At 41.4% G+C, this 20076-nt stretch overlaps 1 protein-coding gene across 2 annotated transcripts; it reads right to left on the bottom strand.

The window, feature by feature from the left end:
• Positions 1–1034: 1034 nt before the first annotated feature.
• On the bottom strand, positions 1035–19098 carry LOC133561087 (tetraspanin-8-like). Of its 2 annotated transcripts, none has more exons than XM_061914300.1 (10): positions 18985–19098; positions 18812–18887; positions 17053–17118; positions 12989–13105; positions 12855–12929; positions 10565–10660; positions 10402–10494; positions 10248–10310; positions 3221–3304; positions 1035–3038 (listed from the first exon to the last, which is right to left on the bottom strand). In XM_061914300.1, exons 2-10 carry the CDS (start codon positions 18869–18871, stop codon positions 2904–2906), a joined length of 789 nt encoding a protein of 262 aa, XP_061770284.1. In that variant the 5' UTR covers positions 18872–18887; positions 18985–19098; the 3' UTR covers positions 1035–2903. The 2 variants fall into 2 exon arrangements, with proteins under 2 accessions (XP_061770284.1, XP_061770283.1); XM_061914299.1 differs by having other exon boundaries at positions 18965–18998.
• Positions 19099–20076: the final 978 nt, after the last annotated feature.

Raw genomic sequence — 20076 nt, 5'->3', positions numbered from 1 at the left:
CCCTATAATATTAGTAGCTACTATCCATGCATCTTCTAACGCTTATCCGTGTTTGGGTCGCGGGGGCAGCAGCCAAAGGCGGGCCGAGACCAACGCTGCTTGTTTACATTGAAATAGTTAAATAAGTTAAATACTACCTTAGTTCTGTTTCAGCAGTGTTTTGGTTACCACGGGTGCTGAGGAGTTTCACCTGCCTCTGATTAGCGTTCAGGATACTCACCTGCTTCCGGGCATTAATCAGATAACTACTTATTCCTGTTTTTCACCACAATCTGTCTGGTTCGCTTCATGCAACACAGTCGATTGATCTTGACTGGCCTGCACAGAGTCCTGACCTGAACCAAAACATTTTGGACAATTCCCCGCTCCCCACCTTGTGGGAAACAGTTTGGACCGGGGCCCCTTCCTCTTCCAACATGACTGTGCACCAGTGCACAAAGCAAGGTCCATCAAGACATGGGTGACAAGAGTGAATTTGACTGGCCTGCACAGAGTCCTGACCGGAAGCAAAACATTTTGGACAATTCCCTGGTCCCCACCTTGTGGGAAACAGTTTGGACCGGGGCCCCTTCCTCTTCCAACATGACTGTGCACCAGTGCACAAAGCAAGGTCCATCAAGACATGGGTGACAAGAGTGAATTTGACTGGCCTGCACAGAGTCCTGACCTGAACCAAAACATTTTGGACAATTCCATGCTATTTCACACGTCAATTGACTATTCCTATGATTCTTCTTCATGTGCTGAGCTTGGCCATAGCTCCCAAATCATCTTCTTACCTACTCAGCGGCTGAGTGGTTAGAGTGTCTGCCCTGAGGTCGGTAGGTTGTGAGTTCATACCCCAGCCGAGTCATACCAAAAGACTATAAAAATGCGACCCATTACCTGCGTGTTTGGCACTCAGCGTCATTTTTTACCGCTTGTCCCGTTCGGGGTCGCTGGAACCTGTCTCAGCTGCATTCAGGCGGAAGGCGATGTACACCCTGGACAAGTCGCCACCTCATCGCAGTGCCATTAAATAGTCCACAAACATATTGACCTACTTATAAAACACTTTTAATACCAGAAAATATTAAGAAAGGAACAATATAAACAAAGATGAACTAAATCAGGCGATTCAATGACAAGGTCAGATTTCCTAAAAGGAAACAACACAATGCAAACATGGATCAACATGCACTATATTGCCAAAAGTATTTGGCCACCCATCCAGGTGATCAGAATCAGGTGTGCTTGTCAGTAAATGTAAATAAATAAATACATCACCTGGCCCAGGCGACAGGTGTATCCAATCAAGCACGTAGGCATGGAGGCTGTTTCTACAAACATTTGTGGAACAACGGCCCGCTCTCAGTGATTTCCAGCGTGGAACTGTCACAGGATGCCACCTGTGCAACAAATCCATTCTTGAAATGCCAGGAGAACGCTGCATTTCCGACTGCATTGTCTGGTGTGGATGAACTTGACTGGCCTGCACAGAGTCCTGACCTGAACCAAAACATTTTGGACCATTCCATGCTCTCCACCTTGTGGGAAACAGTTTGGAGCGGGGCTCTTTCCTTTTCCAACATGACTGTGCACCAGTGCACAAAGCAAGGTCCATAAAGACATGGATGACAGAGTCTGGTTTGCATGAACTTGACCGGCCTGCACAGAGTCCTGACCTCAACCAAAACATTTTGGACCATTCCATGCTCTCCACCTTGTGGAAACAGTTTGGAGCGGGGCTCTTTCCTTTTCCAACATGACTGTGCACCAGTGCACAAACCAAGGTCCCTAAAGACATGGATGACAGAGTCTGGTTTGCATGAACTTGACTGGCCTGCACAGAGTCCTGACCTCAACCAAAACATTTTGGACCATTCAATGCTCTCCACCTTGTGGAAACAGTTTGGAGCGGGGCTCTTTCCTTTTCCAACATGACTGTGCACCAGTGCACAAAGCAAGGTCCATAAAGACATGGGTGACAGAGTCTGGTGTGGGTGAACTTGACTGGCCTGCACAGAGTCCTGACCTCAACCAAAACATTTTGGACAATTACATGCTCTCCACCTTGTGGGAAACAGTTTGGAGCGGGGCTCTTTCCTTTTCCAACATGACTGTGCACCAGTGCACAAAGCAAGGTCCATAAATACATGGGTGACAGAGTCTGGTGTGGATGAACTTCACTGGACTGCACAAAGTCCTGACCTGAACCAAAACATTTTGGACTATTCCATGCTCTCCACCTTGTGGGAAACAGTTTGGAGCGGGGCTCTTTCCTCTTCCAACATGACTGTGCACAAAGCAAGGTCCATAAAGACATGGATGACAGAGTCTGGTTTGCATGAACTTGACTGGCCTGCACAGAGTCCTGACCTGAACCAAAACATTTTGGACAATTCCATGCTCTCCACCTTGTGGGAAACAGTTTGGAGCGGGGCTCTTTCCTCTTCCAACACGACTGTGCACCAGTGCACAAAACAAGGCCCGTGAAGACATGGGTGACAGAGTCTGGTGTGGAAGAACTTGACTGGCCTGCACAGAGTCCTGATCTGAACCCGATAGAAACACCTTTGGGATGAATTAGAACGGAGACTGAAAGCCAGGCCTTCTTGACCAACGTCAACCTGTGACCTCACCAATACCCTTTTGGAAGAATGGTGGACAATTCCTATAAACACACTCCGCAACCTTGTGGACAGCCTTCCCAGAGGAGTTGAAGCAAAAGGTGGACCGACATCATATGGTTTAGAAATGGGATGGCACTTGAAGTTCATACGTGAGTCAATGCAGGTGGCCAAAAACTTTTGGCAGTATAGTGTACATCAATTTACATGAAAAAAAAAAAGCTTCATATTTTGCGTATGAAGTTGAAAGCTTTCGTATCACATATTGAACATTTCTCAGTGATCAAATATTGATCAGGTGAGCTCCGCCGGTTCCGTGAGGACGGCGTAGTTGCCAGTTTTGGCCTCTCGACTGTAAGCCACGGTGGGCGTGTCCTTTTTGGGTTTCAGTTGACACAAGATGACCACGCTCAGCACGCAGGACAACGTCTGCACACACACACACACGCACACACACACACACACACACACACACACACACACACACACACACACACACACACACATGTATAGTGAGTGTGGCGTAATAGCAATACACAGCCAGCAGGGGGTGGCAACGACACACACTGACGTGTATGGCGAGAAAGGAGGAGTGGAAAAATGTTGCTCACCCAAAGTAAAATCAACCCCGCTGAGATGCCCATGGCGATGTTGACGGACACGTCGATGTTGTACACGATGCTTGGGAGACATGGCTGCAACACACACAATAACACATTATAACCATCGACGACATTTTTTTTAAATAGAAAAATAATATTTAAAAATAAGATATAAACACCGATGAATGGTCTATTTTTTTAAATTATATAAAAACAAAAATATAAAAAACACTCGGTGTTTTGTATAAAACTAAAGAATCACTTAATTATAATTCTTTGTTAACAATTTATTATACTTTGATACTTCCATACGTGACATACTGTGTAGAACTCTGGGGAACCACTTTTAAAACCATAACTAATGATATTGTTTTGCTGTACGGCTAATAAACAAAGCAGGATATTATGACCACACCCATTGTTCAATCAAAACTTATGAAATTTCAAGATATTGTTTATTATAAAATAACACAGATAATGTTCAAAGCAAAAATAAATACTCTTCCAGAAGGATTTCAAAAATACTTCTCTCTACAGACCAGCAAATACGATCTAAGAGATGAATCTAAGTTTATTCGACCAAAAGCAAGACTAGTTGTTAAACGTTGATGTTTATCTGTTCTCCGTGTTAATTTGTGGAATTCTGTTGGTAAAGAAATAAAAATGAGTGACTCAGTATTTAATTTCAAAAAGAATATGTCACAATGTATTTTAAAAAGTTATGTGAACTAGAAATGTATGTTTGTTTGGTTAAATGTTGTATTTAGAAGGTATGTATGTTTATCTATTTACAAAAAAGTGCATGTGTGTAAGTACATATTTTTGTATTATTTGTTGAAGGGCAACTTAAATGTAAATGCTGAATGACTATATTTCTAGGACTTTTACTGTTCCTAATATACGTAAATGACATGCCATCAGCATGCCACTGTGAATTGTTCCTGTATGCGGATGACTCGGCCCTGCTGGTATCTGGTAAGGACAAGTCACAGGTGGAACAAATCTTCAGTGCTGAACTCCTCAATATTTGCACCTGGCTCGCTGACAACAAGCTATCCATACACTTAGGTAAAACGGAATCCATCCTATTTGGGTCCCACATCAAACTTAAGAAGGTCAGTGACTTCACTATAAAAGTGGGTGACATTGTTATCACCAGGAAAGATGAGATCACCTACCTAGGTTCCATTCTAGAGGCTAATCTTTCCTGTGATAAAATGGCAACCAAGGTGATCAAAAAGGTCAACCAAAGAACGAGATTCCTCTAGAGAATCTCCTCTCTGGTCAACAAAAGCACCTTGAGGATTCTAGCGGGAACTCTCATTCAACCCTTCTTCGATTACGCTTCCACCTCCAAAACCCTCAAATCTAGACTCCAAACATCCCAGAATAAGCTAGTCCGGTTACTTTTAGACCTCCACCCCAGATCACACCTCAATCCAACCCACTTCTCCAAAGTGGGCTGGCTCAGGGTGGAGGACAGAGTCAAACAACTTGCACTGAGCCTAGTCTATAAAATCCGCTACACCTCCCTGATACCGAAGTACATGTCAAACTACTTCCTTAACGTAAATGACCGCCATAACCACAACACCAGGGGGAGGTCCACAAACCACGTTAAACCCAGATTCCGATCTAAGAGAGGTCTTAACTCATTCTCTTTCTATGCCACATCAATGTGGAATGCACTCCCAACAGGTGTAAAAGTAAGTGCATCTCTATATTCCTTCAAAAGCGCTCTAAAACAACACCTCCAGGCAACTTCAACACTTTACTAATACCCTCCTCCATTCACATCCCATCTCCCCGGATTATAAACAACTCAAATGTACTTCTAATGTATATACTTGTTCTTATGCTATGTGAACTCACTATGTTCTCTGCTGGCTGTACATATCCTACTAAATAAGACCTACACTGTTTCAATGTCCACATTTCTCTGTTGATGACTGAAGTACTGATATCAACCAAAGCTCCTCATCCCACCCCCCGGAATGTAAATAATGTAAATAATTCAATGTATATACTATGATGATTAACTTGTGTGATGACTGTATTATGCTGATAGTATATATTTGTACCATGAATTGATTAACATGGACCCCGACTTAAACAGGTTAAAAAAACTTATTGGGGTGTTACCATTTAGTGGTCAATTGTACGGAATATGTACTGAACTGTGCAATCTACTAATAAAAGTATCAATCAATCAATCAATCAATCAATTCTTTTTGTGTTGCAGAATTATTAGAAAAGGTAACTTAATTGAATGTAAAAAATGTTATGTTGGGCATATAAGCTTTTTTGCTTCTGCCTGTTTCAGTCATGTTATTCATTTTTGAATCGTGATCTATGTTTGAATATGTTTTTGTTACACTGAACTGAACTGAAACTGAAAAAAAATATATATTTTTTCATATATAAGACGCACCGGATAATAAGGCTTATTAAATTGAGTCATACTATTAGGGACAAAATGTCCCTTTAAGGTTTTATTATTCTTTATTATTATTATTCCGCCGCCTCTTTGAGCTGTAATTTGACCCCCTTAATATGCTTCAAAACTCACCATATTTGACACACACATCAGGACTGGCAAAAATTGCCATTTAAAAAACAAAACAAAAAAAAAAACCTCAAAATCGTACTCTAGCGCCCCCTTAGGAAAAAACACAGACACAACTGCTTGCATTAAGAATGTCGTAGAGACATGAAACAAAATCCTCTATGTAGGTCTGACTTAGACCTAGATTTCATACATTGACACTCTTCAGCAAAAATCAACAGGAAGGTGGAAAAAACCCCTTCAAAACAAAAGTTTCCTAAAAAATTTTATTTTTGTCTCTTTGAGCTGTAATTTGACTCCCTTAAAATGCTTCAAAACTCACCAAACTCGACACACACATCAGGACTGCCAAAAATTGCGATCTAAGAAAATCAAACTAACCCAAAACTCAAATTTGCACTCTAGCGCCCCCTAGGATTAGAAGACAGACAAAACTGCTCTTGGGAAGAAAACACAGACAAAACGGCGTGTATATACCGGTAGGAATGTCATAGAGACATTAAACAAAAACATCTATGTAGGTCTCACTTAGACCTACATGTCATTCATTGACACCCTTCAGCAAAAATCAACAGGAAGTTGGCAATTACCCCTTCAAAACAAAACCTTTGTAAAAACCCGTAACCTTTTTTCAAACATTATCTACTCTGAGCGCGTTTGTTGTGTCGACTTCAAACTCGCACAGGAGAGAGATTGAACCCTTCTGATTAAAAGTTGACGAAAGAGCTTTTCTAACTGCTCCGGTTTTAATTTTACAAGCCTTCATAGAACTGCTGCGCTGCTTCCGTCTGAAGATGGCTGCTTAAAAGCAGGAAGCACCAGCATGACCACACACTTCAGAGAAGGTAGGTAATGTGCGGGTAAAGATATGTTGACTGGGTGAAAGAAGGAGGCACCAGTTTGACAGCTGGATACAGAGAAGGTAGGTAAAGTGCAGGTAAAGATATGTTGTCTGGGTGATGGCAGGAAGCACCAGCGTGTATGGGTGACAGAAAGAAGCACCAGTGTGACCCCAGGATGCAGAGAAGGTAGGTAATGTGCAGGTAAAGATATGTTGAATGGGTAAAGGCAGGAAACACCAGCAAAAGTCGGTCCCGTCCATCGCTGCTTGCAGCTTTAATTATTATTATTTTTCTAAATGTAAAACACTTCCTTGTGGTCCACATAACGTGTAACGGTGGTCAAAATGTTGCATAAATGATATTTTACAGCTCATCTTCAAGCCGCTTTCTGACAGTCGCTTCCGGAAGCTCCGTTTTGTGGTCGGTCTTATTTACGTGGCTCACCTTCGACGGCATCTTCTCCCCGCCATCTTTATTGTAGCGGTGTAGCGTGCAAGGACGGGTGTGGAAGAAAAGTCAAAAGTTGGAGCTGACTGTTTTAATGACATTCAGACTTTACGTAACTTTACTTAAATGTGTCCCGCGAAAAAACGTCCGACCGGAACTCTCTAATAACTGAAGTTTCTTGGGTGAATAATGTAAACGCTCTACACCGGTATGTTTTAGTGCTTTCATGGCGAGTTTACTGACAGATATAAGTAAAAACTTTACACCACTTTATATTAAAAATGGCAACAGCGGAGGATGAATGTCCCATAACAAGAAGAAGCTTATCGACTACGTTGTCGGCACGGACTACAAAGACAAACGGCGCAATTTTTTAGGACTTATGCAGATCCCAAATACAGATCAGCAGGTACCAGAAGGTAAGAACAGTTGTTGTTTTATAATATTGCGAAACAGAACCTTTGCACACACACCATAATAATACTGGCATGTTGAAGCACATCAATCGATGCAGCCTACACTTATCTTTTATGTTTGACTGCCATCTACTGCTCACTCTTATCATTTTGTCTTGTTCCAAATAAAATTCTTTTGAGGTGGGTAAGCTCAACCAAAATTATTGTTTGCATTAGGAGTTAGTTTATAAAGGCACAATGTTGAGTTTTGAAAAAAAATAATTATTTTAAGTGCGCCTTTTAGTCCAAAATATATGGTAAATGTGTGTGTTGTTAGTTAGCAAAATAATTCAAAAAGGTATGAGGTATTTTCATGAAACGTTCAGGAATTGCCAGAAATGGGAAAATCAACAAGCGATTACATTTTGGTGCTAATCCGGATTTTATTTATTTTTCTCTATTTGGAGATAGAACCTAGTCTGTGCTTTTCCAACTTAATGTCCCTTGAAGTAAAAAGACAACAAATAAGTGCTAATGAATAGACTAATAAACTATTACTGATGTTGGAATGTATTTGTTTTATCATTTCAATTATGTATTATTTTATTTTTTTATTTGCATAATTCAAATGAATTTTGTGTAATCGACTTTAAATGATAATAGTTAATTTGTGCTCATCCTCTTAAGTCAAACAACTAAAGTAAAGAGTAAAATGTAGTTCAGAACTGTTTGTAGCAGACAAAATATAAGAATTGTGTATCATATATTTGTATCTTGAAGGGAAAAGACCAAAACTAAATGTTAATTGTATAATTAAAATATTTGTAAATAATATTTTACTGATAATGAAAATAATATATAAAATCTAATTTTTATTTTTATTATTTTAATATTATTGATTTTTGGGTGTTTTATAAACTATATCGCATGATTATTAATAAGTATTATTATGCAAAATCTATAACTACAACCAAATAAAAAAACACCCATTAAAAAACAAAAATTTGTATTAAAAAATAATTTACATTTAAAGAAATGTCAGTTTTTATTAAAACAGGAACAAAAGATTGCACATTCATAATTATTTCTGTAAATAATTATTGTCTATCTTATTTTTAGCTGAAATCCTTGGTTAAGGTAAAAGTGTGCCAACAATAATTAACATACATTTGTTTTGAAACTAATTTATTTGTTGAGAAGTCAACATAATAATAATAATAATAATAATAATAATAATAATAATAATAGTAATAATAATAATAATTAAAGCTGCAGGCAGCGATGGACGGGAACGCTTTGGCTGCTGCCCCCGAGACCCAAGCCCGGATAAGCGGTAGAAAATGGATGGATGGATTATTACACAGAGAAAAAGTTGTATACACATGTGTTATACATCAGTCTCATAGTAATAACAGTTGTAAAGTGGCTTGGGCATTTTATAAGGACGCCTTGGTGCCGCCATTTTGTAGTTGCAGTTGTTGTATTGAAGTGGGAATAGCAAACTTCCTGTTGATTTTAGTTGGGGGTGGTCAGTGTATGAAATATAGGTCTCAGTGAGACCTACATTGAGGTTTTTGTTTCATGTGTGTATGACAGTCCTACAGTTTTGTCTGAGCAGAAAGCCGCCATTTTGTGACAACAGCAGCAGCGCAATGGTTCTTTGCAAGGTCATAAAATCCAAACCGGGGTAGTAATTAAAACTCTTTCTTTAACTTTTAATCAAAAGGGTTTCAATCTCTCTTCTGTGCTTATTTGAAGCCGAAACGACAAATGGCCTCAGAGGAGATAATGTTTGAAAAAAAGCGAAATTTTTTAGCAAACTTCTTTTATATTTTAGCTCTGGGGTGTTAATGGATGAAATATAGATCTAACTGAGACCTATGTATTGGTTTTTGTTTCATGTTTCTACGACATTCTTACTGGAAGTTACAGACAGTTTTGTCTGTGTTTTCTTCCTAGGGGGCGCTAAAGGGTATTTTGAGTTTTGGTGTTTGTTTTTTTATTAGATCGCAATTTTCGCCCATCCTGATGTGTGTATGTCAAATTTGGTGAATTGTGAAGCATGTTAAGGGGGTCAAATTACAGACTTTTGTATTTAAGATGGAATAGCAAACTTCTTTTTTATTTTAGCTCAGGGGTGTTAATGGATAAAATATGGGTCTAACTGAGACCTGCGTAGTGGTTTTTGTTTCATGTTTCTACGACATTCTTACTGGAAGTTACAGACAGTTTTGTCTGTGTTTTCTTCCTAGGGGGCGCTAGAGCGCATTTTGAGTTTTGGGGTTTGGTTTTTTGATTAAATCGCAATTTTCGCCAGTCCTGACGTGTGTATGTCAAATTTGGTGAGTTGTGAAGCATGTTAAGGGGGTCAAATTACAGCTCAAAGAGGCGGCGGAATAATAATAAAGAATAATAATAAAACCTTAGAAATTCAATAGGGTCCTCTGTCCCAAAGGGACATTGGTCCCTAATAATAATAATTCCTGATTGGGACGTTGTCGGGAAGTTGGGAGAGTGACCTTGCCAGCAACCTGAGGGTTCCTGGTTCAATCCCCACCCACGTCTGTTGTGTCCTGAGCAAAACACTTCACCCTTGCTCCTGATGGGTGCTGGTGAGCGCCTTGCATGGCAGCTCCCTCCATCAGTGTGTGAATGTGGAAATAGTGTCACCATTTACCTCTTTGACCATCAGGCATTTGATAAAGAAACAAATATTCATTTAGTAAGCAATATAAATAAAATAAAAGATGATTTGTTGTAATATTTATGTGTAATGAAGGATGCACCTCTTCATAAATCATCACAGTGTCCATGGTCTTGAACAGGCTGCTGTTCTTCGGCGCGGCCACCTGCAAAAAAAAAACAACAACACAAAAACATAACAATGCATTCCTTGCGTGCGCGGAGAAAGTGCGTAAAAAACCCGAGTGCGGTCCTCACACACGAGCTGGTAGAGTTGTCCACGCACAAGCAGGACTCCGGGATGTCGTAGCCCCAGTCTTGGTGACCCTGCTGGACTCCACAGCACTCCAACTGCCAAACACAACATCAACAAATCACACTTCTTCACCTCCGTTCGGTTTTGTGGACGTCTTTTACCGACTTGGATTTGTGTTTCGTGCAGAATCTTGAGGTCGAGGTCGGTGGCGTTGCTGATTGGGTGCATGTTCATGTAGTAGGCGTGGATGGTTTGGACCACCTGCAGAGAACACAAGTCCAGTACACTTGCATGGAAGATGATTTCTAGTGCACTAACCCCGTTTCCATAGGAGTCGGGAAATTGTGTTAGATGTAAATATAAACAGAATACAAGGATTTGCAAATCCTTTTCAAGCCATATTCAGTTGAATATGCTACAAAGACAACATATTTGATATTCAAAATCATAAACTTATAATTAACCTTAGAATTTCATGGATGCAACATGTGACAAAGAAGTTGGGAAAGGTGGCAATAAATACTGAGAAAGTTGAGAAATACTCATCAAACCCTTATTTGGAACATCCCACAGGTGTGCAGGCTAATTGGGAACAGGTGGGTGCCATGATTGGCTATAAAAACAGCTTCCCAAAAACTGCTCAGTCTTTCACAAGAAAGGATGGGGCGAGGTACACCCCTTTGTCCACAACTGCGTGAGCAAATAGTCAAACAGTTTAAGAACAACGTTTCTCAAAGTGAAATTGCAAGAAATTTAGGGATTTCAACATCTACGCTCCATAATATCATCAAAAGGTTCAGAGAATCTGGAGAAATCACTCCACGTAAGCGGCATGGCCGGAAACCAACATTGAATGACTGTGACCTTCCATCCCTCAGACGGCACATATCAAACACCGACATCAATCTCTAAAGGATATCACCACATGGGCTCAGGAACACTTCAGAAAACCACTGTCACTAAATACAGTTCATTGCTACATCTGTAAGTGCAAGTTAAAGCTCTACTATGCAAAGCAAAAGCCATTTATCAACAACATCCAGAAAGGCCGTCGGCTTCTCTGGGCCCGAGATCATCTAAGATGGACTGATGCAGAGTGGAAAAGTGTTCTTTGGTTTGACGAGTCCACATTTCAAATTGTTTTTGGAAATATTCGACATCGTGTCTGTCGATTCCTAAAGTAGGCTTAAGCTTGACGCTCCTCTACTATCACATTCACTCCGTTGCTGCGGCAACAACAAAACAAAACTCCAGACGTTCTTCTTGGTTTGTATGGTTTACTTGTGATATTAATAATTCAAAACATAAAACAGTCACGATGTGGGAACAAATGAATGACAAAATAAAGAGAGTTTGTTGCAGTACGAGTTGGAAAAAGTACGAATGAGAATAAGTATGAGTGAGGTAAAAAAAAACTGTGTGGCTCGATTCCAACGCACCTGACAGCAATTACCCATAACACCTTGCATCCAAAAACCACCTTACCACACAGATCCTTCCGCCACATATGCACTTAAAACAGTTACGTCATCAAATCATTTTGACAAATGTAATAATTACAACTAAAGTGAGCTTGATATAATTACTCTATGCATTCCATATATACATTTTCTTATCACGCAAATAAAGTAAATAGTCCCCTTTTGGCTGAATAAACATAAAGCACCTTCCATAAAATGTAAATTAACTTAAACAGCATTTAGGCTCCTAAAAGGGCAAACGAACCATCCAGACTGTTATCGACGCAAAGTGGAAAAGCCAGCATGTGTGATGGTATGGGGGTGCAATAGTGCCCAAGACATGGGTAACTTACACATCTGTGAAGGCACCATTAATGCTGAAAGGTACATACAGGTTTTGGAACAACATATGCTGCCATCGAAACGCCGTCTTTTTCATGGACGCCCCTGCTTATTTCAGCAAGACAATGCCAAGCCACATTCAGCATGTGTTACAACAGCGTGGCTTCGTTAAAAAGAAGAGTGCGGGTACTTTCCTGGCCCGCCTGCAGTCCAGACCTGTCTCCCATGGAAAATGTGTGGCACATTATGAAGTGTAAAATACGACAGCGGAGACCCCGGACTGTTGAAGGACTGAAGCTCTACATAAAACAAGAATGGGAAAGAATTCCACTTTCAAAGCTTCAACAATTAGTTTCCTCAGTTCCCAAACGTTTATTGAGTGTTGTTAAAAGAAAAGGTGATGTAACACAGTGGTGAACATGCCCTTTCCCAAATACTTTGGCATGTGTTGCAGCCATGAAATTCTAATTATTATTTGCAAAAAATAATAACGCTCATGAGTTTGAACATCAAATATGTTTTTTTTTTACTGCGTTCAATTGAATATGGGCTGAAAAGGATTTGCAAATCATTGTATTCTGTTTATATTTACATCCAACACAATTTCCCAACTCATACAGAAACAGGCTTTCTAAATATAGTGGTGTAAATACCATAGGGCGCACCACCAGCACGTTGATTCCGCTGTAAAGCACAAACAGGCTGCACAGGATGATTCCAACGGTGAACTGACACAGAAATAAAGTGTCAGTGTCAGAGAAAATTGTGTGTTTGTGTGTTGACTCACCACAATGATGACCCATCTCTTCTCCTTGCAGACGCCATACAAGCCAACGATGGGCAGCAGCAGCACGATGATAGAAATAGCATAAACGGCGCGTATGCCCACGATCATGTCCTCTATCTGTGGATGTTGCGTAGGAACCAGGTTATGTTCAGAAAAAGACATTTTACCTCCTTTTTCAACGACAACATTGACAACACTGTAAATGCTCCAATTTATGTCTCAATTTAACTACCCTAAGATGAGGTGGCGACTTGTCCGGGGTGTACTCCGCCTTCCGCCCGATTGTAGCTGAGATAGGCACCAGTGACCCCCGCGACCCAAAAGAAAATACGCGGTAGAAAATGGATTGATGGATGGAATTTAACTACCGTATTTCCTTGAATTGCTGCCGGGTATATAGTATGCACCTGTCTAGAATTACTGGCGGGTCCAATTAGTTTCGCAAAATATTATTTCTACTAGCGTGTGTCTAGAATTTCCGCCGGGTCAAACTCGTTTCGCTAAATAATTAGCATATGCCTAGAATTTCCACCGGGTCAAACTCGTCACGTCACGAGTGACACTTCACCTGTCATCATTTTCAAAATGGAGGAGGCTGATTTCAATCATTTGAAATCGCATAAAGGGAAGAAGATTAAGAGCTATTCAGTAGGATTTAAGGTCCAAGCTATTGAATATGCTAAAAAGAACAGTAAGCGGCTATGTTTTATTAATATACCGTAGCTGCGTGTGTCAAATATGAGTCATTAAATGACTTCCGCCTCCTGGTGGTAGAGGGCGCTAGTGATCCTTCTTGCGACTACTCGGCTGCAGAAGAAGTGACAACAAGCAGCAAGAGTTTATTTTTTCCTCTCGCTTGCACTTTTAACATGGAGGATTACATATCTAAAATAAAACAGTTTTCTAAACTGGACTTTCAATCGAAGCAGGAGGTAATAAAGGAAGATCTCCATCGAGACAGAGAGACTTTTAAAACTGAAGAAAGATAAGGAAGACTTCTATAAACAAGTTATCCATGCTTTTGATCAGAAGGAGCTGCGCATGGACTTAATTTATAAGTAAAGGTAAGACCATAATAACGTTTCTTTTATTAAATGTGCTTTTCATGATGGTATCCTTACATCACACTCAAATTCATAAGCGCAGGCCTAAATTTACCGCATGCCTTTAGTAAGTGCCGGAGTGAGAAGAGGTTTTAAATTAATTAGCGCCCCGGCGGCAATTCAAGGAAATACGGTATGTATTTAAAAGTCTTTATTTTCATTTAACACAAAATAAAATCAAACTAGAAATTAACAAAATGAGGATTGCGCACCGCAATTTTCTCTGTGCAAATAAGACACGTCGGGGTGCTGCAGTGCTCAACTAAGAAATATTGCATCTCCTTCTTTTCCTGGAATTGTCTGGTAATCATCACTGGTAAATAGTAAATAGGTTGTACTTGTATAGCACTTTTCTACCATTTTTAAGTAACTCAAAGCGCTTTGACAGTATTTCCACATCCACACACACATTCACACACTGATGGTAGGAGCTGCCATGCAAGGCGCTCACCAGGACCCATCAGGAGCAAGGGTGAAGTGTCTTGCCCAAGGACACAACAGACGTGACTAGGATGGTAGAAGGTGGGGATTGAACCAGTAACCCTCAGATTGCTGCCACAGCCACTCTACCAACTTTGCCACGCCGTCCCCCACCTTTCTCTTCACTGCAGGCTTTAAAAAAAGACATGTTTGGGCTTGTGGAATATATTTGTATTTAGCTGACGCACGGACAATAATGTTACTTCCGCAATGTGTGTCGTTCCGCTTTTCCTCCCGACAGCAACACGGCGCTCGGTGGATAATAGCCGGGAAAGTACCTGGATAGCAAGCGCAAAAAAGTGAGTGTTATCCGGCGTCATGTAGAAGTATATAAAGTGTTCATCGTTTGAGTCGATGCAAATTAAACAATAAAAAAAATAATAATAACAGTTTGAATAGGTCCAGGTTATCGGCGACTGATATTACTGACGGACAGGTGTCTCGGTGTGACTGCAGCCAGTAAGAAACCCTCATCTCCATGGCAAGCATTTAAGTCTCACCTTAAAACTCATCTGTATACTCTAGCCTTTAAATAGACCTCCTTTTTAGACCAGTTGATCTGCCGCTTCTTTTCTTTTTTCTCCTATGTCCCCCCCCCTCCCTTGTGGAGGGGGTCCGGTCCGATGACCATGGATGAAGTACTGGCTGTCCAGAGTCGAGACCCAGGATGGACCGCTCGTCTGGACCCAGGATGGACCGCTCGCCTGTGTATCGGTAGGGGACATCTCTACGCTGCTGATCCGCCTCCGCTTGGGATGGTTTCCTGTGGACGGGACTCTCGCTGCTGTCTTGGATCCGCTTTGAACTGAACTCTCGCGGCTGTGTTGGAGCCACTATGGATTGAACTTTCACAGTATCATGATAGACCCGCTCGACATCCATTGCTTTCGGTCCCCTGGAGGGGGTGAGTTGCCCACATCTGAGGTCCTCTCCAAGGTTTCTCATAGTCAGCATTGTCACTGGCGTCCCACTGGATGTGAATTCTCCCTGCCCACTGGGTGTGAGTTTTCCTTGCCCTTTTGTGGGTTATTCCGAGGATGTCGTAGTCGTAATGGTTTGTCCAGTCCTTTGAGACATTTGTGATTTAGGGCTTTATAAATAAACATTGATTAATTGAATGTCTCTGTCACTTTCACTCATTTTCCGCTTTTCCACAAATGCAGAGGTAGGCAACCCAGAACGTTGAAAGAGCCATTTTGGACCCAAATAAATGGTTTTCCTTATTGGGACCGTGATTTATGTCCTCACTTGTTCACACCTAATCATATGTAAGGTAAACACACACACACACACACACACACACACACACACATGAATGGACGTTTCACGGTTCCAAAAAAATTCCCTGATTACCAGGAATTTCTCTCAATATCCCACATTTTTCAACCGATTCGAGCCGTTCCAACATCCACACATTCTACTCACCCTGGACATTCAAGCCGGCATGTTTCCCGGTTCCAAAAAATTCCCTGATTACCAGGAATTTCTCTCAATATCCCACATTTTTCAACCGATTCAAGCCGTTCCAACATTCACAGACTCCACTCACCCTGGACATTCAAGCCGGCATGTTTCCAGGTTCCAAAAAATTCCCTGATTACCAGGAATTTCTCTCAATATCCCACATTTTTCAACCGATTCGAGCCATTCCAACATCCACACACTCTACTCACCCTGGTCATTCAAGCCTGTCATGTTTCCAGGTTCCAAAAAATTCCCTGATTACCAGGAATTTCTCTCAATATCCCACATTTTTCAACCGATTCAAGCCGTTCCAACATCCACACACTCTACTCACCCTGGACATTCAAGCCGGCATGTTTCCAGGTTCCAAAAAATTCCTTGATTACCCGGAATTCCTCTACGTATCCCACATTTTTCAACCGATTCAAGCCGTTCCAACATTCACAGACTCTACTCACCCTGGACATTCAAGCTGGCATGTTTCCCGGTTCCAAAAAATTCCCTGATTACCAGGAATTTCTCTCAATATCCCACATTTTTCAACCGATTCAAGCCGTTCCAACATCCACACACTCCACTCACCCTGGACATTCAAGCCGGCATGTTTCCCGGTTCCAAAAACTTCCCTAATTACCAGGAATTTCTCTCAATATCCCACATTTTTCAACCGATTCAAGCTGTTCCAACATCCACACATTCAAGCTGGCATGTTTCGAGGTTCCGAAAAATTCCCTGATTACCAGGAATTTCTCTTAATATCCCACATTTTTCAACCGATTCGAGCCGTTCCAACATCCACACACTCCACTCACCCTGGACATTCAAGCATTTCAGCTCCACTCACGCGTATCAGCAGTTCGGCGGCTTGCGCACATAAGGAATTCACACGCAATTCCCTACTGGAATTGCAAATTCGAGTTAATATGTAAAATCTTGCTACAAGTTGCCATGACAACATGTACTGTTTACACTGCGTGATAGTGTTTTATACGTGTTTGACCAGACAGGGGGTGTTACCTGCTCATCTCGGTGGTAGTGACCATGGATGAAGAGAGTGCCTGCCAACATCAGGGCGCCAATCACCTGCAACAACAACACACTTTTAGTGTCACACATTTTGTGACGGGAACAAAATGACATTAAAAGTACAAACCCCGTTTCCACATGAGTTGGAAAATTGTGTTAGATGTAAATATAAACAGAATACAATGATTTGCAAATCCTTTTCAACCCATATTCAGTTGAATATGCTACAAAGACAACATATTTGATGTGCAAATAATCAGTAACTTTAGAATTTGATGCCAGCAAAACGTGACAAAGAAGTTGGGAAAGGTGGCAATAGATACTGATAAAGTTGAGGAATGCTCATCAAACACTTATTTGGAACATCCCACAGGTTTGCAGGCTAATTGGGAACAGGTGGGTGCCATGATTGGCTATAAAAACAGCTTCCCAAAAACTGCTCAGTCTTTCACAAGAAAGGATGGGGCGAGGTACACCCCTTTGTCCACAAGTGTGTGAGCAAATAGTCAAACAGTTTAAGAACAACCTTTCTCAAAGTGCAATTGCAAGAAATTTAGGGATTTCAACATCTACGCTCCATAATATCATCAAAAGGTTCAGAGATTCTGGAAAAATCCCTCCACGTAAGCGGCATGGCCGGAAACCCACATTGAATCACAGTGACTTTCTATCCCTCAGACGGCACTGTATCAAACACCGACATCAATCTCTAAAGGATATCACCACATGGGCTCAGGAACACTTCAGAAAACCACTTTCACTAAATACAGTTCGTCACTACATCTGTAAGTGCAAGTTAAAGCTATACTATGTAAAGCGAAAGCCATTTATCAACAACATCCAGAAAGGCCACCGGCTTCTCTGGGCCCGAGATCATCCAAGATGGACTGATGCAAAGTGGAAAAGTGTTCTGTGGTCTGACGAGTCCACATTTTAAATTGTTTTCGGAAATATTCGACGTCGTGTCATCCAGACCAAAGGGGAAGCGAACCATCCAGACTGTTATCAACGCAAAGTTGAAAAGCCAGCATCTGTGATTGTATGGGGGTGCATTAGTGCCCAAGGCATGGGTAACTTACACATCTGTGAAGGCACCATTAATGCTGAAAGGTACATACAGGTTTTGGAACAACATTTGCTGCCATCTAAGCGCCGTCTTTTTCATGGACGCCCCTGCTTATTTCAGCAACACAATGCCAAGCCACATTCAGCACGTGTTACAACAGCGTGGCTTCGTAGTAAAAGAGTGCGGGTACTTTCCTGGCCCGCCTGCAGTCCAGACCTGTCTCCCATGGAAAATGTGTGGCGCATTATGAAGCGAAAAATACGACAGCAGAGACCCCGGACTGTTGAAGGACTGAAGCTCTACATAAAACAAGAATGGGAAAGAATTCCACTTTCAAAGATTCAACAATTAGTTTCATCAGTTCCCAAACGTTTATTGAGTGTTGTTAAAAGAAAAGGTGATGTAACACAGTGGTGAACATGCCCTTTCCCAACTACTTTCGCACGTGTTGCAGCCATGAAATTCTAAGTTAATTATTATTTGCAGAAAAAAAACAAAGTTTATGAGTTTGAACATCAAATATGTTGTCTTTGTAGCATATTCAACTGAATATGGGTTGAAAAGGATTTGCAAATCATTGTATTCTGTTTATATTTACATCTAACACAATTTCCCAACTCATATGGAAACAGGGTTTGTACACGAGTGTGTTGACATGTGCATGAAAAGTGTAAAAACACTCACCACCATCAGACTTGCCACCACGATGAAACTCCTTTTCACCCAAATGTTCACTCTCCCCATTTTGTGTCCGGGCGTCCTGCGGGAAAGCAAGAAACGGAGAGATGACGTCCTTTCTCTGCACTCTGGATGATTAGAAATGTGCAAGACACACACAAAAAGGCAACACGCCGCACCCCCTCTTCCCCAACTTGTGTGCTGAGGAAATGAGTGGGCGGGATCAGACCTGCATCAGGGACAGAGGACGAGGAGCGTGTGTGTGTGTGCGTGAAGTGGTTCCAGTGACGGATATTCGGGAGGAAAGTTGAAAACATACACACATTGTTCCAAGATGGAGAAAGTCATCCAATAGTGTTACTCTTTTCAGGCTCCACCGAGGCTTTTAGGGGGGGGGAGGGATTACAGATTGAAGCAAAGACAGGGAGGGGAATTCCTCCCACGTCCAGATGTGTGGAGGTGAGAACTGTGTCTTTAAGAGAGAAAAGTGGCAACTAAGCCTGGCTTTGCATGCAGCTTCATTGCAGCTCAACACACAATAAAGCAGCGATTGTCTGGCGTTGACCCCCCGCCACACAACACACACACACACACACACACACACACACACACACACACACACACACACACACACACACACACACACACACACACACACACACACATTCGGTTTTTGTCTAGCAGTACAAAAAAGCATTTCATTGTTAAAACACACGCACGCACACGCACACACACACACACACACACACACACACACACACACACACACACACACACACACACACACACCTCGTAGAGAGCACTTCCTGTTCACAGAAAACATCACCGAAGACACTGACTTGTATTCATTTTGTCCAAAACACACAACTCTCAATCTGACTCAAACACACTTCCGTGACTCAGCCAATATATTTTTTTTTTTTACTTCTTGGAATTGTTTTGATCTCAATAATGTTATTGAAACTATTTGTATATTAGTTTGCACAAAACCTATAACTCTGACTTGCAATTGTATTTTTTGTGACTAATTTATTATATATATATATGTCAATGAATCAATCATCCATCCCATCCATTTTCTACCGCTTATTCCCTTTTGGGGTCGCTGGCGCCTATCTCAGCTACAATCGGGCGGAAGGCGGGGTACACACTGGACAAGTCGCCACCTCATCGCAGGGCCAACACAGATAGACAGACAACATTCACACTCACATTCACACACTAGGGACCATTTAGTGTTGCCAATCAACCTATCCCCAGGTGCATGTCTT

The sequence above is a fragment of the Nerophis ophidion genome, linkage group LG10 (assembly GCF_033978795.1).
Source record: "Nerophis ophidion isolate RoL-2023_Sa linkage group LG10, RoL_Noph_v1.0, whole genome shotgun sequence".
Taxonomy (NCBI): Eukaryota; Metazoa; Chordata; class Actinopteri; order Syngnathiformes; family Syngnathidae; genus Nerophis; species Nerophis ophidion.
The sequence above is the reverse complement of the archived record's forward strand: the minus strand, read 5'-3'. Positions and strand labels throughout refer to the sequence as shown.

What these genes read in the sequence shown, in the direction of transcription:
- LOC133561087 (XM_061914300.1), bottom strand. Translation starts at nt 18,871, where the DNA reads ATGGGGAGAGTGAACATTTGGGTGAAAAGGAGTTTCATCGTGGTGGCA. An exon ending in TGCACGAAACACAAATCCAA is followed by an intron (nt 10,495 to 10,564) that starts GTCGGTAAAAGA and finishes TGTGTTTGGCAG; the next exon opens with TTGGAGTGCTGTGGAGTCCA. An exon ending in CGGGGTTGATTTTACTTTGG is followed by an intron (nt 3,039 to 3,220) that starts GTGAGCAACATT and finishes GTGTGTGTGCAG; the next exon opens with ACGTTGTCCTGCGTGCTGAG.